General features: G+C 25.9%; 1 protein-coding gene across 5 annotated transcripts in view; it reads right to left on the bottom strand.

The window, feature by feature from the left end:
- Positions 1-1044: 1044 nt before the first annotated feature.
- LOC135929179 (adhesion G protein-coupled receptor L3-like) overlaps positions 1045-25919 on the bottom strand; it is a 36980-nt gene continuing 12105 nt past the window's right edge. For 3 of the 5 annotated variants that reach the window (XM_065465716.1, XM_065465717.1, XM_065465718.1), the window contains 16 exons: positions 21831-21931; positions 18148-18351; positions 17894-18101; positions 15526-15684; positions 15183-15483; positions 14950-15073; positions 14804-14907; positions 14622-14724; positions 14418-14571; positions 14310-14376; positions 14199-14265; positions 4474-4571; positions 2861-3029; positions 2460-2814; positions 2087-2314; positions 1046-1772 (listed from right to left, as the gene is read on the bottom strand). In XM_065465716.1, the coding sequence (XP_065321788.1) occupies positions 1306-1772; positions 2087-2314; positions 2460-2814; positions 2861-3029; positions 4474-4571; positions 14199-14265; positions 14310-14376; positions 14418-14571; positions 14622-14724; positions 14804-14907; positions 14950-15073; positions 15183-15483; positions 15526-15684; positions 17894-18101; positions 18148-18351; positions 21831-21931 (2909 nt within the window). In that variant the 3' untranslated portion in view covers positions 1046-1305. Of the gene's footprint in view, positions 1773-2086; positions 2315-2459; positions 2815-2860; positions 3030-4473; positions 4572-14198; positions 14266-14309; positions 14377-14417; positions 14572-14621; positions 14725-14803; positions 14908-14949; positions 15074-15182; positions 15484-15525; positions 15685-17893; positions 18102-18147; positions 18352-21830; positions 21932-25919 lie in introns of all 5 variants that reach the window. The other 2 variants (XM_065465719.1, XM_065465720.1) reach the window with 2 other exon arrangements.

Raw genomic sequence — 25919 nt, 5'->3', positions numbered from 1 at the left:
TCTCGTTTTTTAAAATGTTTCTTTTGCTTTTTAGACCGTTTAGTAGATACTAAATAGGCGGCTGTTTAGTAATAAGTCGAACCAAGACATACCATTACAACTGTTTAGCCAACCTTAATGGCGATGATATTAAGATATTACCCATCAAAATATTAATAATCATGGGATAATCAATAATAATTTATCACGATTTCTCATAACCCTTTCCTTAAATAAATCCAAGCTAAGCTACATGTATATTTATAAAATAGTATATTGTTATGTAAAAAAATATTGTGAAAAACATTCATCGAAAACGTTTTGTTTGGGAATAGCCTAACTAGAAGTTATAAATAAAAAATGTTTTAAATCAAATTATTTTACTTTAGAAAAATCCATAGAATGAATTATACGTAAACATGTATTAACAGAAATAGAAATAACTGAATTTAGCATATTCCATTTCCATTCTGACCCATAATTAAATAATTTTTTTCAAACTCTCTCATTTTTGTTTATTTTGAAGATCCAGGATATTTGCCTCTATATTAACATTATTATACTTCCTATGATGTCTCTGACAGCAGAACGATTAATCTTTTAAGTTTTAGAAATTTGTCATCTAGATATTTCTTTTAAATTATGTTGAATTTCATCAGATGTTACTTTCCTGGAGACCATTAGAGTTGTATTATATTAAAAAATAGTTTTATTTAAAGGCGGAAATAAAAAGGCACATGATAAAATATTTTACAAAAACATGAAAAAGTTGATGGTGGCATTCATTTATGACGTGACGGCTTAGTAGTGGAGCATTTGATGCCCTAATATATTTTTTTAAAAGTTAGCAAATTACTTTCAGATTATCAAAATTTATTAATTTTACATTTGTATAACTAAGAAAATTTTATATTAGGTTATAAAAAAATACTGATAAATATAAATACATTTTTTGTATTTGAAAATTTAAGAATGAAATAATTGCCGTTGGTTGTATTTTGAATACAAATTCAATTTTTAATGGTAACCAATACAAATAAATTCTTTATTTAAAAAATGGAATGAAGAGTGATATAAAGATTAATATAAACTAGTTACAAAAGTACAAACATTATATCAATATTTAAAAAATGTGCAAAGATCAGTATACAATGATTAGATTTTGTCTGAAAAATGAAAATATATTAAAAAGTCTAATCTTATTATAAAATTAAAGTGGAATGTTTAATATATTCATTTTAACAAGTTCTTAACGTTATTGAAATGCGTAACATAAATTTTGTTTATCTAAATAAATAAGCGATTTTAACAATAAGATATATTTATTTAAAAAGAAAACTTATGACAATCTTCAATATCATTATAACTCTTAAGTGTTTTGCCTTTCAATGAAAAATAAACGTTTATATCTTTCCAATTTGATATCTTATTTTTATAATGTTTAAATAATGTGTCATCCGCAGATAAAGATTTTATTATTGAGCTGTTGAAAAAATGATGGTCGCTGATATTTTTCGATATTCGAATATTATTCAAAGATGTATTATCATCAATCATTTGTGAGCCTCGTAATGATATATCGCAATTCAATACCACATTTTGATCACTATAAGTGCTGGACGTATCTGTTGGTGAATAATCATCCAAATTTGTCACTGGAAAAGAAAAATTATTGATTTCCGACGGAGTATATGATATTTTGGTAGGAATTATGTCTTTTTCTATCGCATCTTCCTTATTTATTTCAGCAATTGGATTATGAGCGAGTGTTGGGACTTGATAATTTTGAGATTCTTTATATATACAATTAATATTATTTTAAAAGCATTTAATTATTTTTTATAATATTTTTCCTAGGTGAACACTCCAAAAAACTTATATTAAAATAAAAATTAATATTTTTTTCACCAATTAAATTTCAGTGCTTAGCTTTATCTATAAAAATAATTTAAATTAAACTGCTTTCCAAGCATAATTTTTAATAGGATGACCAAAAGAAGATCCGGGAGATAACAAAGGTAAATATTTAATCTAATTATATAGGGAAAGAAGCAAGTTAATATTAGTAAACTCTATACAAAAATTATATTTATAAATATAAAGACACCTTTATTTTGGTTGTCAAGGTGCAGTGAATATAAATTATTGTTGTTGTGATCTAGAATAAAGTGATTATAACTGGAGTCAGATTTTTCAATATCATGATTAGGTCTTGTTAAGTAATCGTGATGACCATATAACGATGTCGAAATTTTTATGGCCTTGCCAAAATTGCCTAAACACAAAAATGAAGATGAAAGTGGCAAATCATTCTCTGTAGGACTTATCCCTATTTCTAATTAATATAAAGAGAAAAAAATGCTCATTATTCTGTGGAAAAAAAGTAAAGTTGTATAGCTATATTATATTTCATAACATGTAGGAAAATAATTAATTTATATACTTTTTTTATGCAAAATATTTTTAATTGAGTATTTAACCTGACGCATCACTAAGTCTAATATTAATTGGGTTTTGTTCATATTCTATATCTGATAAAGGGCATAAAATAGTGTCAGCTATTGAGCTATCATGATTATAATTCTTTTCTTTTAGTAAACGAAAAAATTTTTTGATAGTGTTTTCATTTTCTTTGTAAGTGGCAATATCCATGTTTTTTAAATGCTTAGAGTTTTTTTTCAAGCATCCATCAGTATTTTTATTGAATGACGCGTTGCTAGGATAATGATTAGCACTGGTAGAATTTGAGACAGATTTTGCATGATTAAAATAAATTTTGAAGCAATTAGGAATGTATGGAGTTTTAAAAATTATTCTTTGATATTCCTTCATTATCTAAAAATTTGTTATAATAAATATACATTTTGATTTATAAATTTACTTTTTCGTTAAAGAGGCAGTGAAACAAAAATATGAATAGCCCTTGGAATGAATTTAGGATAGTAAAAATGTACGCGGCAAAAAGGGTTTCTTTATTAAGAAAAAATAGTCCAAAAATCCAAGTCAATCCCATAAGAAAGATTAATATCAAAGCGCCTTTAAACCACGTCCTTCGAAATAAAAAAATATTTTTATCATATTTTATTAATAGAAAAATTTGTAATCAATTCTATAATTAGCTCCAAATAAAACTGGCTATACCTTAAACTTAGGCTACCTCTATTAATGGCACCCTTTTATATCATGCAATACTCTATAGAATACGCAGCAAAGTTCATATCCAACTTGATTTTTGACGATATTGCTAATCCAAGCGATTGACTCAAACTCAATAATCGCTCTGAGGTATTCAATATCTCAGGAAACAATCACATTTATAAAAGATATAGAATTTGTATTTCTAGATTGTTACGGAATTTTAAGACAGACATTCTGCAATCTATACAAAAAAAAATTATTCTATTTTTGACGTTTTTCACATAAATTGCAGACTTAATATATATATATATGGGTGAGTACAAAAAGGAACAAAATTTCAGCCTCTCCTCTATAAAAACTCTCATCATACTACAGTGTTTGCAAGACAAAAGGATTATGTAATCCTGAAGAATTTTTATATATGTGCGATTGCCTCGATTAAATTTATTATAAAGATCCGCAAAATCAATTTTTGGAGGGTATTAGATGGAAGAAATCTTAAGCTCAAAATATTTATCTCTCAGTATCGATCAGTATCAATATGGATCGCTACTTTAAATTTTGACCGATACCAGTGGCCTCTATTTAAGAATGATAATTAACCGACATAAATACTTTAAAAAAATTTAGCCAACCGAAAAAAAGGAAGGATCTGTTAATATTTCCTATTTCCTTTAATTTAATTTTATGAATTCCAAAATAAATAAGAAATGATCATTAAATATACTATATTATTATTTTTGGTATCGGTATTCGGTATCGGCAAATACCTTTTAAGTATCGGTATCAACTAAAAAGATGGTATCAGCGCATCTCTGATATAAATATTGTGATTTGGATCATCTTTTTTGGTTCCCTATGTATTTTGAACATTTTACAATTATATTATATATATTTGAACATTCCCGGGAATTTTGAATTTCGATACTGACAACGTGCCCGACCTTTTTTGTTGCATCTGAGTGGACTCAGTGCCGAGGTATAAGGAAAAATAAGAACATATCTTTGAGACATTCGAAATCAGGGTATTGAGATGGAAAAAATGAGCTGTGGCTCCCATCAGAATAAACTAATTATAGCTACGACTGTTTAACCTTACTGAAAGGAAATACAAATTATACAGGTGGATTATAGAATTGGGCAATGGTTTTAAAAAAGAGATCAAGACATAACTAAAATATGAAGGGAAAAAATTGATAAAATGATGTGTTTGATTTGGATAGAATTCAGTGGGGTAGGATGTTAAAATGATTGGTCCCCTGATCTGATGATAACTAGACTATCTATAATAAATAAATACGATATGAATAATCAGAAAATGAGTGTTTTATAAAATAATATATAAAAAAAATTTACTTTATTATATTAAGCTTAGTTTTGTCAATGTGATTAGGCATTCTACTATAGTGTTGACCCATAATGTATAAAGCGATGCCCAAAAATATAAAGTTTGCCTTTTAAATAGTACATTATTTATATAGATAATAGAGTTTTCAATTAGTTATAACCTTTTTTAGTCATTAGTGCAGTGGCGTATCCAGGATTTTCTTATAGGGGGGGGGGGGGGGGGAAATAATTTTTGGGGGCTTCGCCCCCAACCCCTTTTAGCTGGCCTTCGGCCAGCTTTCCCCGGCCTTCGGCCGGGTCTTATTTAGCTATTCTATTAAATTATGAATAATTTAATAATAATTATATTTCTATTTTTAACTATTATTTACTAATTCGTGCTTATGGATAGGATATTACAAGCCTCTTTTTTATTATTTCAAGTTAGGTATATTATATTTAATAAAGTTTTTTTAAATGTAAAGGTTTTTTTAAATGTAAAGTTGAAATAAAGTGTAATGTCATTTTTTTTATAAAATTTGCTTTAAAAACTAGCCTCAGCTTAAATTCTCATACAATATAAGTAGAATATACTTTTTTTATTGATAAATACTAATAGTAGTTTAAAATATTGACTAGAAAATAATTAAATTAACAAGTTTTTTTAACTTCTTATCAAATACAAGATTTTTAATTATTTCGTTTGTCGTTGGAACCAAATCTCTGTGTATATTTAACAGAGCTAACCCATTTAGCCGAGATTCAGTACTTCGTAAATATGTTTTCAACCTTCTCAAGTTAGAAAAAGTCCTTTCATTCGTACATGTTGTAATAGGCAAACATGCAAGAATATAAAACAACTTCGAAATATTAGGAAATTGAGCCAAGGTTTCTTTACACCGATTGAGCGCATCAATAGCATGCTCAGGTAAAATAGCTAAACGTATAAATATTTGTACCACAATTCGAATTCACTGATTAAATTTATTTCAGTATCAATCTCATAGGAATAAAATTTTTCTAAATATTTAATTTTACCAATAGTGGCATTTGAAAATGAAGAAGGATCTTTGGGTAATAAAACTTGAAGATTGCTAAAGACTTGTTTTTTATCTAAAACCCGTACTTTTATTTGCGATAAAAAAGTATCTAAGAATGGGATGAAAATGGATATTTTATAATATTCTTCAGTTGAGCCAATATTTATCTTCATCTCAATAATGGCCTAGGTGCTAGACGAGGTTTAATTAGTATTATATCATAAAATTTAGCCTTCGATTCAACGTCTAGATAAATATTATGAAAATATTTATCTACATTCATTCTTATTGTATCTACCTGTTCATGTATATTTTCCGCCAAATCAATAACCTGAACCAAATCTAAATTTGGTTTTTGTAAATTTCTACAAAGTAGCTAAAAATAATTTATTGATGCAACTAGCAGCAATGATAAACTCTGATTGATCAATTGAATTCAATAATGATATCGCTGCTAACGACACATTACTTTTTTTCATGCTCAGCCTTATTTATAAATTATCGTTTGATTTCAATCTCTTTGACTAAATATTTTTCCATTTTATTAATATTTTTGAATAATATGTTGGAAAATTGATATTCAAATATTTGTAAAATTTTGATTGGTGGGGGGGGGGCTGGGGGGGGGGGGGGGGTAAAATTTTTATTAGCTTAAAATGATATTTATGAAAATACTCAAATTTGCGAGGGGGGGGGAAATTTCCCCCTTTCCCCCCCAATGGTTACGCGCCTGCATTAGTGATAGTGTTCTTTATCAGAGTCAGTGAATTTTTTCAAAAATATAGTATCTTTTATCCGGTTTACATTAAAAAATGACACTATTTTGAAAAAACTAATGAAGTTTTCAATTAGTTATAACCTTTTTTAGTCATTAGTGATAGTGTTCTTTATCAGAGTCAGTGAATTTTTTCAAAAATATAGTATCTTTTATCCGGTTTACATTAAAAAATGACACTATTTTGAAAAAACTAATGATTTCGAAAAAGGACACTATAAATATATATATATATATATATAATCTAGATCAAATAAATAAAATGCATAGGTATAAGATTATAGAGCCCCCCCCCCTCCCTCGACTTCTTTTTGGCGAGCCTTAAGACGACTTTTCCAACAATATAAATACTTTTTTAAATATTCTACTTTTTCCTTTTTATATATAATAATCTTTTAAATCATAATTATAAAGAATAAACTTTTATTTGTAATTCTGTTATTTATAAAATATTAGGTTGATTGTTTTTTTTATTAACGAAAGATAATATATTTGCGTATAGCAAACGGCTATAAAAATTAAGACTACTTTTTGATGTGGGTATTATAAATCGGGGATGGGCATAATTACTAAAATTTTAATTAATTGCTAATTACTAGAGCTGTCAACATTAATCAAAAAGTAACGTCGTGTTGCTACATTACGCGTTACTCTACAAATATAATAAAGTTGGTTATATTGATTTTTTTAAAGTATCGAGACTGTTACTATGAAAAAAGATTGAATAAATAGTTTTTCTTGCTCATATAAAATAAAGATTCATATTTCAAAAAAAAATCTCAAAATTTTTTTTTTAAATTATAATCAGAGATTTTAAAATCGTTTATCTGTCAGCACCGCTTTTGATGTAGTAATGACTCGTTCAGTAGGTACTGAGAATGGCAGGGGTCCATTATATTTTATAGATGGTGTATAATGCAAAATGTTAAGAATTTCTTTACAACGGATGTATTTTTTTTAAAAAAAATTTGCTGCTAATATCACAAAAAAGCGTTTTTTCTTGGCTTGTTGGAACAGTCATAGAACTATTTTACCCATAGATATCTTATTTTTATCAATCTTTCTTCAAAAAGAAACCAATTTTTACCATGATTCAAAAACAAGGTAAAATTATAAAATTTATATTTTATTTCTAATGTTATGTATATAATTATATAAAATTTATGCAAAATATATTCTATTATTTCTGTAATTCATTGTCAAAGGTGTTTAAATTAAATGTTTTTGAAAGAAAATAAATAGTATAAATATCCTAAAGAGGCATATTTTTTTGCAAAAAATTTTATGATATCATATTGTATAATATACTAATATTAACATTTAAATTAAATATATAAATATAATAGGATAATTAATTGTTATTACACATTTTTTGATGAATTTATTTAAATAAATCCTAGGTTTTTGATGTTTCAGTGGATTTAAAGCTTATATTGATACATAGAAGTCCAAAAGAATAAGATTTAAAAAAAGGTATACTGGCTGTAAGATGCCGTGAGATATTTGGTTATATTTTATAAAAATCTAAATTTTAAAGCTTCTCCTCAAATTCACAAGCCTTCAAAGTCCAATAAGGGAGCCATCTTGGTTTTAATAATCTCAAATTACCAGATAAATATTTCGTCCAAAGTCACAAATTACATATCATTTTATAGCCCATAAAATTCTTTAGAAAATATAAAAATTATTTTAAAAATATTTTCAGTTATGAAGTGTTTCCGGTAAAACCAAAAAAATTATCTATTTTGAAACGATGTTATAATTTTGCTAAAAAATTTTAAATAAAGTATATTATAAATTCAAGTTGAAACCATGAAATTCACCAGATATGCTTATTAACTAATGTACATAAATATTTAAATAAAAATATTAATCGAGAAAATAAGAATTTTAAATTTATTTAGTTTTTTATAATTTTATTTAAAAATTTAAATAAATATATTAATGACTATTTATTTCTATAAAATTACTTTATTACTTTTGTAACCCAATAGAAAAAAATATAGAAATTATTTTTAATGAGATTTATTTGTTCCTAAAATTATAATAGCTAAATAAAATTTAAGGCCGAGTCCTAGGTCAGCTTAATTTGGATACATAATTTAAAATATTTGATCGATGACATCCAATTTTGGTTTATTTTAAGTATTTGGCAGCATTGCTATTTTTCGTATTTTATTCTTGTTTTTTTTTCGTTTTTTAAAAATATTTTCTTTTGCTTTTTGGCATTTAGCCTATACTTAAAAGACGGTTATTAATTATTAAGCTGACCTAGGACACAACTTAAATTCTTATTTTTTCTCCATTAACATTTTATTTAAATATTTAAATAAATTGGTAATAAACCTATTTGATGAGTTTCATCGTTTTAGACGCCCTATTAATTTTTTTATTCCTAAAACATTTAAAATATTTGGTTTTAAATATCTGGCCCGGGTATTATTTTAAAAAAATTTTCCTAGGCCCAGCCCGGGTATTTAAAAATTTTTTTTTAGGTTCTGCCAGGGTATAGTTAAAATAATTAAATATGGCCCGGCCCGGGATCTCTGATATATATTAAAGATGCACTGATCCTGCGTATTGTGAAGGAATGACATGAGTGTAGTGTGATATAGTCCCATATCTAACAGAGATCTAGCATCCGAGCTGATTTAGTTTTAATAGAGAAGCGGTGAATTATTCTCTGGAATACTGACCCAATTGCCGTAGTATTACAGAATATACAAAATAACTTTATTTATATAAAAATGTTTTAAAATTTTTTTAATAAAAACTTGAGTATTTTGAGCGATCATTATGAGAAGATAATGTGCATGCTTAATTAATAAACCCATTATATGCGTTAAAATCTAAATTTCTCATAATACAATCAAATATTACAAGTTATTATAAAAATAATTTGTTTAATTAATAAGTAGGGAATGTTCTTATATATAAAGATTAGTGTTTCCTCTCTATGTTAGCTCTAACCCTAATCTTTGTGATATAGCCCTAAGCTAACCGCTAACGCAGTCCATGTGCATGGAATCAGGCTTTAGCCTGAACCGCGTAGTTCGGTAAAATTAACAGATACATATTAGCTCCTAAGTTTCAATTTTACCGAATATAGTGGGATTATTAATTAAACATGAACAGCTAAGTTCGGTAAAAATTAAAAGAAATTTATTGGCTAACAGCCCTGAGTATCTTTTAGATCTTACCGAAGGGTTTATTAATTAAACATGCTCATATCTTGCTCATAATAATCGCTCAAAATATTCAAGTTTTTATAAAAAAAATATTTAAAACATTTTTATAAAAATATACAAAAATTAAAAATATTATTATGTATTTTTTATAATATTTGGTCACACTACGTTTTGAATATAACCCCCTATTGCAATAGTCTGATGCCCTCATTGTTTTGCTTAAGGTTATCAAGCAAAAATATCATAGGCTGAATGAGGCGAGAAATAATATTAAAATTACGATTGAGTAATGATCTTGGTGGGTAAAACGTAAGGTTATAGGTGTATTAACTGGGTAATTCCATACCAAATCGATAACTTTTCGGCTCGACCTTTTTAATTTCGATAAAATTTTGTATACTGAGAGAATATCATTAGAAAGCATCGAATCCAAAATTTTAGCCTCATAGTACTCATAGTTCCTGAGATATCAATGGTCAAAAGTGCCAAAAATGACGTTTTTTCGAAAAATGCGATTTTTTAAAATTGAGATAAGTTAAAAAATAATGATTTTAAAAATATAAGTTATATGTCAATTTATAACTCTATTAAGGGCCTTTTATTGAATATTAAAAATTTTTTCAAAATAATATTATTGCGGTTTTTATTTAAGTTATAAATTTTAAATATGAAAACTCCAAGTGTTTCGCTTTCCAAATTTTTTTGAATTTAATATTTTCTTATTCTCTAACCTTATATCTATTCATAAAAAAAATTTAAACTTGGGACAGCCATGGGTTTTTTAGTTATTGCGATTTAAAAAATCAAAAAATAAATATTATTTTCAAAATAGATGGCGCTCCTTTATAAAATTACGCGTTTTGTTAAAATTATTATTTTTTTTAAACTTTTTTCCATTTTAAACATAAATAATAAGATTTTCCAGCATTAATATTATGAAAATATATTATTTAGATCATTTGATAGACTTACTTATTATTATTACTTTATTGATAACTTGTAAAAATTATTAGTTTTTAAAATAAATGATTAATTTCCTAAAAAGATAATTACAATTCCTATATAAGAAAATATAATTAATTTTTGAAAGATAATAGCAAGTTTTCATGCACCTGCCTTGATATTAATTAATTTTTATTTTACAAATATTTCAATATTAATTTTTTCTTAAAATTATTTATAATGTATAAATATAAATGTGCAAATCCTTTTAAAGAATCTAAACACTTTAATTGTAAAAAGAACCTGCGTAAAGTCACGACGTGGATGACACAATTTCCAAACATTGAGGCGGAACACTATATTTGTGATAAATTTCGTAAGCGTTTATCACAAAAAAATATTGAAAATATAAATTCTGATAGCGAATATGTAAATAATATCCCCACAGCATCAGCATCAATAGATACAATCAATTTAACCTTAAACGAAATTGGAATATCTCTTATTAAGAAAAAAAAACTAACTGAAAAAAATTATCCAAAAAAAAGATAGCAAAAATATCAAAAGCTCTTTCAGATATAATAATTAACAATCCAGAATCGGACACAAAAGACAATAATGATATACTCAACAATATGAAATTACATTATATTAATTTATCTAAAAATAAAAAATATCAATTGCTGACCATTCTGCCTCCTAATTGGAGTGCAAATAAAATAAAAACGGAATTCAACGCTACATATCATATGGCATATAATTCCAAAATCATTTTAGAAGAAAAGGGGATTCTTTCAACTCCAAATCGAAAGCCTGCAAAATATCTCAATCAAAAAACAGTTGATATTGTTAAAAGTTTTTTTTGCAGTGATGAAGTTAGCAGGGTATTACCAGGAAAAAAAGATTGCATATCTATCATTGAAAAGGGGGAACGAGTGAACGCTCAAAAAAGGCTAGTTTTTAATAATTTAAAAGAATTATATAATCATTTTTAAGAGAGTAATTCAAGCATAACAATTGTATTTTCGAAATTCGCAAGCTTAAGACCAAAAAATTTCATATTGGCAGGGGCTAGCGGAACACATAGTGTATGCGTTTGTAGCATACACGCTGTGAATTAGCAACAATGACTAAAAATGGTGAGGATATATTAACAACTTATAGAGATGTTATAGGCAGAATGATTTGCAACCCCCCATTACCAACCTGTTATTTTGGTGACTGTAGCGAGTGTCCTGGCTCGACACTCTTAAAAGAAGGCATTGAAAAATTATTTATAAAAAATGATATAGCTCTTATTACGTTTAAACAATTGGTTTCGGTAGATAGAACAACTCTGGAGACTATTTCTCAATCTTCAGACGAATTTATTAATTATTTTTTCAATAAAATGAATATTCTCATACGCCATTCATTTATTTGTGAACAACAAAGTTTATTTCACAATAACCTTAAAAATAGTTTAGAAAATAATCACTATCTAATTATTTGACACTTTTCAGAAAATTATTCCTTTATTGTCCAAGATGAAGTTCAGGGTTATCATTGGACAACTTCGCAAGCTACGCTGCATCCATTCTCAATTTATTATAAAATAGGCAATCTAATTAACAACCTAAGTTTTGTGGTAATATCGGAATCCTTAATTCATAATACTGTTTCATTCCATTTATTCCAATCGCATATGATTAATTTTTTTAAAAATAAATTCGACACTCCAACAGAAAAAATTTACTACTTTTCTGATGGTTCAGCAGCTCAATATAAAAATAGGAAAAACTTCATCAATGTTTGTTACCATGAAATCGATTTTGGTGTCCAAGCAGAATGGCATTTTTTTTCAACGGCACATGGTAAAAGTGCCTGCAACCGCATAGGCGGCACAGTAAAAAGGTTAGTTGTCAAGGCAAGCTTACAAAGACCTTATACTGATCAAATAATTACACCTTTATAATTTTATAAATATGCGGAAGAGTATATAAAAGGTATAAATTTTTCTTATGCTACCATACCAGAGTATGAGGAAGAAGAGATGAGGCTACTTGAGAGATTTAGCAAAGCTATCTCAATACCTGGGACACAAAAAATTCACGCAGTGTTTCCGATTGGTTAGAGATGAAATAAAAATTAATTTTCTTCATCCTAAAGGACCAGCAAATTCTTTTGTTTATCCAGCGGCACAAGATCTCCTTTACATACCAAAAAATAATATTTTAACAATAATTAACCCATCAACGGCTACTGGGCGTACATATAATCTATCGCAAAACGAAATTATCATGGCGTCAAAACAATTAAATTTAAGGAAAACCCGAAAATAAGTAATATCTTTCATGAATTTTTATTTATCTATTATATTTACAAATTAATAAAATAATTTTACGAAATTTAAAATTATTAATGCTGGAAAATCTTATTATTTATGTTTAAAATGGAAAAAAGTTTAAAAAAAATAATAATTTTAACAAAACGCGTAATTTTATAAAGGAGCGCCATCTATTTTTAAAAATAATATTTATTTTTTGATTTTTTAAATCGCAATAACTAAAAAACCCTTGGCTGTCCCAAGTTTAAATTTTTTTATGAATAGATATAAGGTTAGAGAATAAGAAAATATTAAATTCAAAAAAATTTGGAAAGCGAAACACTCGGAGTTTTAATGTTTAAAATTTATAACTTAAATAAAAACCGCAACAATATTATTTTGAAAAAATTTTTAAATATTCAATAAAAGGCCCTTAATAGAGTTATAAATTGACATATAACTTATATTTTTAAAATCATTATTTTTTAACTTATCTCAATTTTAAAAAATCGCATTTTTCGAAAAAACGTCATTTTTGGCACTTTTGACCATTGATATCTCAGGAACTATGAGTACTATGAGGCTAAAATTTTGGATTCGATGCTTTCTAATGATATTCTCTCAGTATACAAAATTTTATCGAAATTAAAAAGGTTGAGCCGAAAAGTTATCGATTTGGTATGGAATTATAGTTGAAAGCATGAAAATAATTACATGAGTTTGAGAGTTGGTTTATATTGTAGAGACAAATTTTACTTTCGGAGTTTAGCTATTTTTTGACTGTTAAAGATTTTTTACTTATATACCTAGAAATTTTGTTACAAAAGATGTAATAATAGGTAGATAAATTACCTTTCCATATATTAAGGTATTCAATATTGAAATGTATGGAAGTATAAATAGCTAATTTTTGTGACATTATTAACCTTAACTTTGAAATTTAGGCAATTGTTGGTGACTTTCGTTGCTAAATTTATTAATATATTCTTGTGTCTTAAGAGTAGGGCATGAAGTGATATTAATAGGACTAGGAATTGTAGATGTGGAAATGGTATTAATAATAAATTCAGGGAGGCAGTAGCCCTGTATAAATTGAATTTATTTTATAACGATTATTTTTGTTAATTATTTATGATCTTGAGGAATCATTAAATTTTTTTATAGGTGATATTCAATAAGATCATTTGTTATTTTAAAAAAAAACAATATTACCCAAATGATTTAGTTTTTAAATTTTTTAATAAGTAGTGGAGGAAGGAAATTAAAGGGAAAATTTTTTAAATAATCATTATTTTAATTGTTGTATTGGCTATGCATATAAGCAAATAATAAACCTTAAAGATTTATAAAATTTAGGTTGGAGTTAAAATATAAACCGTTACAAATAATTTCGTATTTAATTAACTATTAGTTGTACTTGTACCAAAACAAGGTAAAAAATTTAATTGTGTAACAAAATCAAAGCATTCTATACGTGTAAAAGTAAGTATATTATATATACTTACAACTAAAATCATAACAATTGGTCCGACAAAACTAAAAATGAAAAAATTTTGAACCGTTAACCAACAACTATAAATAAAATATAACTGATATATCTATTTAATTTAAGATACTATTTCTTTGTGCCATAGCCATGAGGATTTATAAACACTGAGATCAAAACTATAATAAAGGGAATACCTGTTAATAAAAAGTTTATAATTAAGTAAAAGTATAATTACCATATGCAATGATCACATAATATCTCGTTTTAGATTTTTCCGATTCAAAAACCTCCACCAACATTGTATATAGCTGAACTCCTTCTAAAAGCATCCACATAAATGCCGACAAGAAAAAATAATGCAAAAACCCAGCTATAATTGAGCACCCAATCTACAGTTAAAAATCACATCATTTTAATGAATTTATTCATCAAAGTATACTTTGTTGGATGTAGCTCTTATCCCAAATACAAATATGATTTCGGCAACCAACAGACAAACACATAAATGTTTGTGAATATTCATACGTTCATTTAAAATTTTTCTATAAAAGTGAGAAAATTATGTAAAAATGAATTAATATAGGAGAACAATAATTATAAATAAAGAAAAATTGGATTTACTTAAAATATTGAAATGTAACGATGCACATTAATAAGCACAATATTGATACAATACATCCAATTTGGGTTATTATCACTAACATGATTTCATGTTTTAATGGAACCTAAACCATTTACATGTAAATTATTAAAATAATATCAAAAACCTCTATTCCAACTATATCTAACAACACTGCAAAATTAGTCAAATGATCACAGGCACATTTTACATAAATCTTATTGTATTCTACAAGCCAACATCCTTTCGAAGACCAATTCCCTTGAAAATCGCTAAAAAATATGTGTATATATTACAAATATAGTTCAACTATCTATTTATAAAATTTTCCTAAAGGAGTAATCTAGAAAATTTCAATATAATTAACGAAAATTATTTAACTTGTTATTGTATTCGAGAAACATGCAATGGGGTTTGAATTGATAGGAGTTTATGGTATTAAAATTTGGATTAAATTTGTCATTGTAAAAAAAATTTGCGAGAGGAAATGTCATATACATGAGTGGTTTCGTAGCGTTATAGGCATTTGCCTGGGTGAGATGTTTTGGAAGTGATTTAATGATCGATATAATTTTTGAAGCCAACCGAGGTTGGTTAAAGTTAGAATTTGTTTCATATTGTGGTGTATTTTCATTCAAGATATTTATGATGTTACCATTTAAAAGGGTCAATGTAAAATATTCTAAATTATTTTATATTAAACAATTTGAATAAATAATTTCACCTTTTTGTGATCTATTTATAATGTGAAGGGCATTTTCTGTAAAACTTATACCTTCATTTATTTCATTGTGATATAATTTTGAAAAGGGCTGAAATGTTATATTTTTGAATACTCCGAGTTTTCGATCATATAACATGGTTTCATCTATGGTTTTCATGACTAATTATTACAAATTAATGTTGTATTTTGTAATATAGGTGTTAGTAATTTTTTAAGATATAATAAACCATATTTAAATTATGGTTTTGCACATTTGAATGTAGTTATATTTATCATATAGCAAAATTAAATTTCAAATTAATTTGAAATGTAATTTTAAAAACCAAAAAATGATCAACAACTACAAAAAAACGTTTAAAATTTATAAAAAAATTTCAACCTAAAAAAAATAAGTTTTCTTAATAAGTAGAAACCGAATAATGTCGTATGGAGTTTGTAAATCTATCAATTTAAATCCTTTACTGAAAGTGATTTTTCTATTTATAAAATCTGATTTTATGCGAAATAAATTCAAGCTTATGTAGAGTAGAGGTCTGCAATGAGCGGGAAATTTTTTTAGACAATAGCCGGGAGGGCGAGCAGGTTAAAATTTATTTATACATAATGGGCAGGCGGATAATTTTTCAAAGAATCAACGGAAGTTCGCGCGTATAAATTAAATTTTTTTCCATTTTCCAATTTTAATATACATCCATAAACAATGTTTTTTATATATTATATTATAAATGTTTTTGTCATCGTTTATCCGAAATATAAATGTACATGATAAACCATTCAAAAGTAAAAAAAAATTTATATTATTTATTTGTAATGTTATAAATGAACGCGTTCGAAGTTCGTTTTTTTTAAAAAAAAAATGTCAACAGCGTTCCTTTTATTTTTGACGAACTTTGAATGTGAATGCGATTTTTTTGACGAACTCGTTTTGTACGATGGGCGGGCGGGTAAAATTTTTTAAAACCAATGGAGCGGGGTTATATTTTTTCAAAACCATGGGTAGGTGGGCGAGCTAAAAAATTTATAACAACTAGTGGTCGGGTTTGTTGGTTAAAACCGTCCCATTGCAGACCTCTAATGTAGATTCCTATTTTATGAATTTCAGATATTGCCCTAAATGTATATATATTTTTCAATTAATATGACAAATCTATATATAAATTTACATTATTCTAAAAGTTTACGGCAAAATTCTAAAATTCATAAGGTAGATGCTCTACGCATACCGAATGCATTTCCAGTAAAAGCATATTTTCAAATTAAATAGCCCTTAGAAAATAATTAAAAATTTTACTATTTCCTATAAATTTCAAAATTCCATACGACATAATAATACAATAATAAAATAAAAAGCAGGCAATTATTATATGCTTATTTAAAAATATTTATATCATTAGGTATAAATGAGGTGATCAAAGCTCGGTACGGTCCTAATATGCCTTGCTGGGCGCGTCTTTCAAGCGCTTTAGCCAAAACCGGTCCAATCCTTAATTTTTTTAAAGAACAATAATTATTTTTAAGGCATATAAAATAAGAATATAGTTTCAGATCAAATAAATTCAAATTTATTTAAATCATCTTGATATATATATATAATTCAATTGATTTAATTATTATAATCTAAATTTTAAGACAAATTTAATGATAGAAATATATTTTATTTTAATCTATTTTAAGATTATAATATTTAAAACAGCTTTGAATGACAATATTGTATAGTTGAACCTGATTTTAAAGAAAACTTTGATCTATCTGCAGGCAATTTTTTTCTTTTATCAAAAAAAGTGTTGTAAATCCAATGCTTGTCTTTAAATCTGGTTCAACATTCAAATAATATCATCCTAGAGATTGGGCGCTTAAGACAAAATGAATATCGCAAGAATCCAAAATTTAATAATAAATACAGCAACTCAGGTTTTATAAAACGAAATAATGCATACGTATCATTGGAAAAGTTCCGCTTGTAATAAATTGTAAGTATATTATCATTGGGTAAATTTCGCTATAAATGATATGAAATCGCCAAATTTAAAGAAGCCATTGCTTACAAATTTAATATAAGAGAATACATTTTTTCAGAGATAGTATTCTTGGATGATATCTATTCCCTAATATTTCAGGTTTAAATAGAATCTACATTACCTGGGTTTAGGTATAGACGAAGTTAAAAAAATACTTACATATTCTTTAATATATTAACCTTTATTAAAAAATTTAAATAAAGTTTATATTAAAATATATAAATTTTTAATATACAAAAATAGGCCCTTCGGACCTTTTTTGTTAGCACCGGACGCTTGCCGATCACTAGTTGGATTTTAGTTAAACGTTTTTTCAGTTGTTGATAGTGTTTTTTTAATATTTGGGATACCTATATTTTCAAATGAATAATAAACGAGATTTTGTTGTACGTTAGGAGATTTACTATTATTTGTAACAAGTGACCCTAATAGATGACCTATATTTTCAATATTACGCAAAAGAATGGTAGCAGAACTTTTTCTTTCATAATAAGGTAAATCGGTCCATGTACTCAGGTAAGCGGATGACAGAATAACATTGCTAGAGTTTAGTAAATCCTTATGTGATGCGAGATAATTATTATATATAATGTAATTTTTATACCTTAGCAATAGTTTTGCTATCATTTCTGTATTGAAAAAGAATATTGGCTTCAACATATTGATATTTTTGCATTTGATCGTTTGACAAATGACCAATTAGTTTAATTAATCTTTTAAGATCTCCACCTAAAATTTCAATTTTGTTGTGCGATAACACTGATATTTTAGAGGCTAGATCAGTTGATAATGTTTTCCTTGATAGATACTAATATGAATTTGAAAAGAAAGGTAATATAAGACCTTTAGTTGTTATCAAAGTATATAACAGTTTTATTAAATATATTTCATAGTTTTAATAATCTATTATAGAATTTAGATTTTAAAGAAGAAAACGGAAAATGACATAAATAATCCAATGCGAGGTCGGAACGGTATGTTTCGAAATATAAGGCAAATATTAAGTGTAGAATGCACACTATATTGCTATTTTATTTATATTTAATTTATTAATAAAGTTTTTAAGGGAAAATTTATAGAGGTAATTTTTTTTAGCAAGTCGGATTGGTTTTTTTTGTTATAATAAATATTTTAACAACAATAGGGTTTTGGTACCACATATTAAATATTAGGGATAAGATGATAATCGATAAAGGGCCCATACGTCAATCCCTTTAATATTTTCCTGTTTTCATCCGAAATATGAAATATAATTATCTTAATGAATTATATACATATTATATTTGCTTCGATCAACATTTCCATAAACTTTTCAATATCTCTAAACAAGCTTAACTAAGGTCTGAATAACTTTCAACTGGATTTAAGGCAACCGCTATATCTAGAAAAGAGTTTTTGTAAAAGATTAATAATTATAACAAATGATAATTACCTTTTTTAAAAAATATTTAACGAATTTTCTAACTTAATTAAATTTGTATATGGAAATTGAGAATATTGTAGAATAGTTGATGTGCTTTATGTATTTTGAAATAATGTATATAAAATGAGGCATTTTAATAAAATTTGCAAATTAAGCTAAAATATTAATTATGTTCTTAGATGCTAAATAAACTTAGGGGGTGCTCAAAATAATTTTAGTCTGACGCCAATGTAACTATTGATAAACAAGCCTATATTTCCTTAGATGATTTGGTCAAACAAGCCCTTAATCAGAAGTAGAGACCTTTATGGGCCGGGCTTGGGCCTAATTATAAATTTTCTAGCGTGCCTAGGCCGGGCTTGGGTTCATTTGAAATTTTTGCTATAGGGCTTGGGTCTAAATTTTTAAATTCAAATTTAGCTTATTTTAAGGATATTTAATAGGACAAATATAACATATCATTCTGATTTTATTAGTGTTAATTATCAAAGTATATATTTTTTAAATCGGAAATTGGTATAATTTTACTTAATTTAACACAACGGCCTGGGCACGAAACAGCGAAAATCAGGGAATATTTCCAAAAATGTTCCCAAAGATGGCCAACATTTTCGATATGACATATATTTTCCCAAGTTAGCGTCAAATTCAAAGCAAAATCCCAACAGTAGCAGAAAATTTAAAAACAATTGTTAGACGTAGACAAATAGACATTCAAGTAAACTTTTTATAATATTTGAAAATAAAATTTTAATTAGAAAACTCAAAAAGGACATAATTTCATAAACTATAAAGGTTATGAATATATACACCATAAAAAATCATAAGTATGAAACATGATATATCTTGCAAATCAAATCATGGTACATAAATATCATAATCAACTTATTGCAAAAAGATTTTCTTTTAGAGTTTTATACTTATTGTAATAAATGTAATTTAGGTGCAAGTTTAATTGAAAATTGCAAATAATGTATAATATTCCTTTAAACAATTAATCAAATAAATCTATCCATACAATTACAATGTAAATATTCCATTCACTTTTAATTTATATATTCTTTATAAATCTTTTTAGCTATATAATATTTTTAGCTTCATCCTCATTATTGGATATGTCTTCATGGGAGGATGATACAATACTTCATAATGAGACGGATGCTGATGAGATTAATTTATATATGGATATTCAGCTAAATGAAGAGGATATCAACTATGATGACTGCATCCTAGATTGGTGGAACGGAATTTCAGTACTATTGGAAGGGTTATTGAAGAAAGAAAAACAAATTTAAATAACGAAATTATAGATAATATATTATTTTTAAATGACAATTTGAAAATATAATTTAAAATTTTGTTTATATCATTTATTAATATTATATATAATATATATATTATTACTAAATAAAATATTATATTTCTATTAGTATTACTTCAGCATAAGTTAAGTATACATAAAATAATTTTATGGGCTTGGGCCGGGCTTGGGAAATTTTTTAAATATTATAGCGGGCTTGGGAATTTTTTTAAATATTAAAAACGGGCCGGGCCTGGGCTAAAAAAAAATTTTTACGATGGGCCTGGTCCGGGCTTGGTCCTAAAATCTAGGCCCATGAAGGTCTCTAAGTCAAAATCTACCCATTCCTTTTCCTATAGAAGGCATTATTATTAGTGGTAACTGATATAATTTATGATAATCAATTTTATAGCTTTATTATTAGAATCCCTTTTAAATGACTTTTACAATATAATTTAATAATTACATAGGCATTTATAAAATCAAGATAAATGGGCAACCACTGGATTCCAATAGTTTATATGCCTTATGGATTTATTCAGATTTCAAAAAAGAAGAAATTTCCGCAGTCAGGATATTTTATAGAATTGTATCTCCATCTTTTATAAAAAATATTTTTAAGGGGAACATTTAAAGGTGTATGGATGCCTCTATAATCTGAATCAAAACACTCATAAAAGGATTTAAGAGATTTCACTAGAAAAAGCTTGCCAGCAAGAAAAACGCCCGAATCATATTTCTAGATGATAAAGGACCACCTTTTTTTTAACCTATAAATGTCAAAAAAGAATGGATCATTTTTTAAATCGTTCCAGACAATGTTTAAGTTATTACAATATTTTGATATCAATTACTTCTGCATAAACCTATTATTTTAGGTTATACCTTACAAATTAAAAAAAAAATTTATGTTTGATTGACTTATTTTTCGAAATTCAGATCTAATTCAATTAATTAATAAAAAATTATAAATAAGTTCTATCCAATTTTCACATAAAAATAATAGGAGAAAATACAAAGTTTTTATGATTTATTTTTATAATATACAAATAAAATTCTAAAAGCATCAGCAAAATTGGTAAGGTAGAGTTGTTAAAGCCAGATTGGGGTCGATTTTTTAGCCAAAATATTATTGCCTCAAGATTTGGCAGAGATATATCCTTTCTGTCATCTATGAGCAGGAAAGATCTCCAAGATTATACAATATTATTTTCTAAAATCATTGGGCTTTTTAACAACCCTAAAGATGATAGTTTTTATTTTTTGTTATTTTTTACATAATCATTTATTTAATTAAAAATACTGATTTTGACGGAAATGTTTTGCAATTACCTACCCTATCAATTTTAGACAACTTTGTAATAAACTTCTCAAGAAAATTTAATTTATATTAAAAATACTATAAATTATAAAATATGATAAAAAATGGTGAATCTGAGTTATACAATAATAAATTATATTCATAATAGTAAAAATAAAATCGGAGATTTCTTTGTCGACAATTGTCAGTGATGGATTATGTTAGCAAATTATATAATATTAAATATAAATAAAAATGATATACTTCATTTTCCAAATCGAGGCTCCATTGAGAGCTGCATTCACTTAAATCAGGATTTTCTGGAAACCAATTTCCTTTACTTCCACAAAACCAATGTGCAAAACCTTATTACGAGTTATAAATAAAAAAAAATTTATGAATTGACCATAAAAAGAGTTGAATGCTAATGCCCTAATGGAAGTTTTAGGGGTCTAACATGCTTTAAAAAAATTTAGGTCTACAGCATTGTAAAACATATTTCCAAGAAGCTCGATCTAACAAGGCTTTATATATATTAATAATTTTCCCTGTACGTTATGTTTCCACAAAAGCCAGTCTGGATCCTGTATAAAACTAAAAAAAAATGTCGTTCAAAACATACAAACTAAGATGTAAAAATAAAGTAAGCCAGTTTGTACCAGAAAACTCTTGTTATGAACCTAACATCAAATTGATGAATAAGACTCTTAGGCTGCGTCCAAGGTGTTCATATATTTAAAGAATTCTGAATATGAATAACATGCTGAATAACTTTTATTTTCAGAATAAAAAAGTGTTTTAGAATTAATGTTAAATAATCGATTTAATTTAGCATTGATAATATATTACATATCGTAGTCTGCAGCGATATTGAAATATTATATTTGACCCACATGCCATTTACGAGTTTTTGTTTTAAAATAATTTGTGCCTTTTTGATCAGTTACGAGGTTTCGATTGATAAATTTTTAATAAAAGTATTTTTATCCAGTATTATTTCACTAAAATTGTTGATAAATCAAATTTGTATAATATTAAATTTTATTTTGTAATAAATTTACAATATTTTTTCTATACAAATTTTGTATAATATTATAAATAAGATTATCATAAAAGGTCCAGAATAGGCAGGTAATACCTTTTTCAACTCTTATAGGTGTTGATATTTTTGTTATGTGATGAATACACATTTTTTCCTAATTTGCCTATTTTACGCTTTTAGGTAGTGAGTGCCATTCGTGAGAATACATTAATTTGAAATGTATTACCCCTTAAGGCAAATATCTTTCACATCTTATGTCTTATACGCAATAATTTAAAGTATTTTTTAAATTTGAATAAGCCAGAAAAATATTCCAATATGTGTAGATCCTATGAATGATAAATAGTAACATATTACCCTAGTTAATATGTGTATTGACTAATTACCTTATCTGTAACATATTATGCAGTATTTTTTTGAAGATTAGGTTTATATCTACTTATGTTATGATTTTATAATTAGGGTTTTTATTAATATATTACATATTATGCAGTATAAAAATAATTTAAGTGTAGAATGTGACTAATGTTAATTTAATACCAATGATATAATAATAAAATATTAGTATATTAAATTCTATAACGCATTTCCTTATAATAAAACATGAGATGATCTTTCGTTAAATATAAGGACCCATTTTTCAAACATTTATAAGACCTGTTGCGATTAATATATTGGGATTGAGGATATTAAATGTTCACCATATTATTTTATTAATAAAATTGTAGTTTACTTTAAATTAAAACATTAATAATAAGATAAGGTTTTAATATTTTATTTAATAAGGACAGGCGCGCAGTCAGAATTTTATTTTGGAAAAGGACAATTTTTTAAATATAAAAAAAATTCTAAAATTTATCTTGAAGTTATCATTGAACATCTACAACTTTGTAAATTTATTAAGACTAATGAGTGTAAAAAAATTGATAATTTCCAATACCTAAATAAGTGGTAGTTATAAAATATAAATTTACTCAGAAAAATAATGTTATATATTAAATGTGGCATATAACCCCTAGATCTCACCTTTTTGGAATCGGCTGATAATAGTTATAACCTAACTATATGAATCACTATTAAATAAATATGTGCTGAAGATGGTTTTCGACTAAAAGTGATTTTATCGTTTTTGGATTAGGCTAAAATTAGAGCTATTAGAAATCACTATTAAAATAAGAAATTTTTTTTTACATAAATATAAACTTTTTAACATTTAAAAAGTGTATATAAATTTATAAAAAATATTGATTAAAAAATGGCCCAATTTCTAATATATAAAAATATTTAAAAAATTATTGATACCAATTAAGGAAGACCGTTGTATTAGATCCCTTGGGATTTGGGTAAAATTTTGAACTAAATTACATTAACTAAGGCATGGTTCAAATTTTAGCATTCCCTCTAATATTTTTGAAGATATCAAGAATAAATTTAGTAAAAATGACCTTACACTTATTGGTTGTCATTCAATAGCTAAAAAGTACTTAATTAAGCATTCATTCTAATACCAGAGTTACGCTCCTATTTAATCATTCAAAATTAAAACTGAAAAAGTTTAAGGAAAAAACCCTTGAGCCATGTCCTAGGTTGTCCTAATACTAAATAGCCAAAAAAGCAAGAGAATTTTTTTTTTTAAAAACGAGAATAAAATACGAAAAATAACAATGCCAATAAATACTTAAAACAATCCAAAATAGGGTGTCCTCGTTCAAATACTTTTTAGCCTATATTAAAAAACAATTAAGTATCCAAATTAAGCCGACCTAAACACAGCCTTAAAATGCTCAAATAAAAACAAATTGCCCAGAAAAAATATAATAATTGCTCAAATGAAAAACTGAATGGTCAGATTAAAAAAATGAATCGCTAAAAACTAGTCCCTTAATTATTAGGGAATATTTTATTAGTCCATTCCGACTCTAATTAAGCAAGCATTACATGTTACACATAGACCTATTTTCAAATTTAAATAAAATATGGCTTAGATGGAATTGGAAATATAACTCCTCTGAATTTTTTTTGAAATATAATAATTTTTTCCAATAATCTTCGATTCAGTTTTATTTAAATTTATCAAAAAATGTGCTAACTTCTATATTTCGCCAATTTTATATATTAATTTATAAATTCAAAAAGAATTTGTTTATTTTTACTGAATATTGTTATATTAGAAAATTCAATATTTCAAGATATATTATAACCTCGCCCCGTACTCAAAAACTTCTACTATGGGGGTGGGGGAGTATAATGCAAAATCGTAATTGGAATAAAGTTAGATATGACGCTATCGTTATTCAATACTATTAAAGAAAAGAGGGGGGGGGGGGGGGGTAAGAGAGTAGTTTTAATTTGGAGTTCCATTTTTTGTCAAATATGGAAATATGATAGAATGAGAGAAGGCGTGAAAAAATTATTGTCAAATATAGTATCAGTTTGTACCACCGCGGATTGTTGCAAGGTATTATTTTTATTATATTAATATGAACATATATTTCTTAATTTTTTTAAATATTCATTTTATTGTACATTTTTGTATATTCAATTCAACATTTACTTATTCATTTTCGTATATTTTACCACTGCCCTTTTAATTTTATTTCATCTGGTTAAACTGTTATTTATACTTTATTATTCACTATAATTTTTCTATTTTATATAACTTATATTTTATAGGGTAAATTATTTTAAAAAAAACAAACAAATAAAATAAAATAACAATATGTTTTTTTATTTTTGCACAACCCTCAAAAAATAAATGACAATCAAATATATAATATATAACAAAACAGATTTAAAAAATACATACGGTAATTTTTTTGCATTTACAATTTTTATATAATTTAATTTTTTTTATAAAATACATACGGTAATTTTTTTGCATTTACAATTTTTATATAACTTAATTTTTCAAATGTTTAATATACGACAAATTTTATCTAGTAATACAAATTCATTTACATTAAATCCTGATCCTGTTTTATCTAATTCAAATTCAATACCTAATATTACAAATAATTTCCATATGATCAATTCTTCCTCTGTAAGTGGTGATTCTATTACTGATCCAACATCGGCTATTCCAAGAAGAAAATATACTAACTGGAATAAGGAAAAAATTGATATAGTAAAATGCATCAATTTTTGGAGATTGGTTATCGAGGACAACCAATGAATTAAGGTAAATTTATAAAAATATAATTTATATTGAAATATATTTTAAAGGAATTTAGAAAAAGGAGAATATATATAAGAAAAAACGAAAATTAAAATATCCAACTTTTAATGTATTTTTTAAATCTGTTTTGTTATAT

Source organism: Gordionus sp. m RMFG-2023, chromosome 4 (genome assembly GCF_954871325.1).
Source record: "Gordionus sp. m RMFG-2023 chromosome 4, tfGorSpeb1-WG-v2, whole genome shotgun sequence".
NCBI classification, from domain to species: Eukaryota; Metazoa; Nematomorpha; class Gordioida; order Chordodea; family Parachordodidae; genus Gordionus; species Gordionus sp. m RMFG-2023.
The sequence above is the reverse complement of the archived record's forward strand: the minus strand, read 5'-3'. Positions and strand labels throughout refer to the sequence as shown.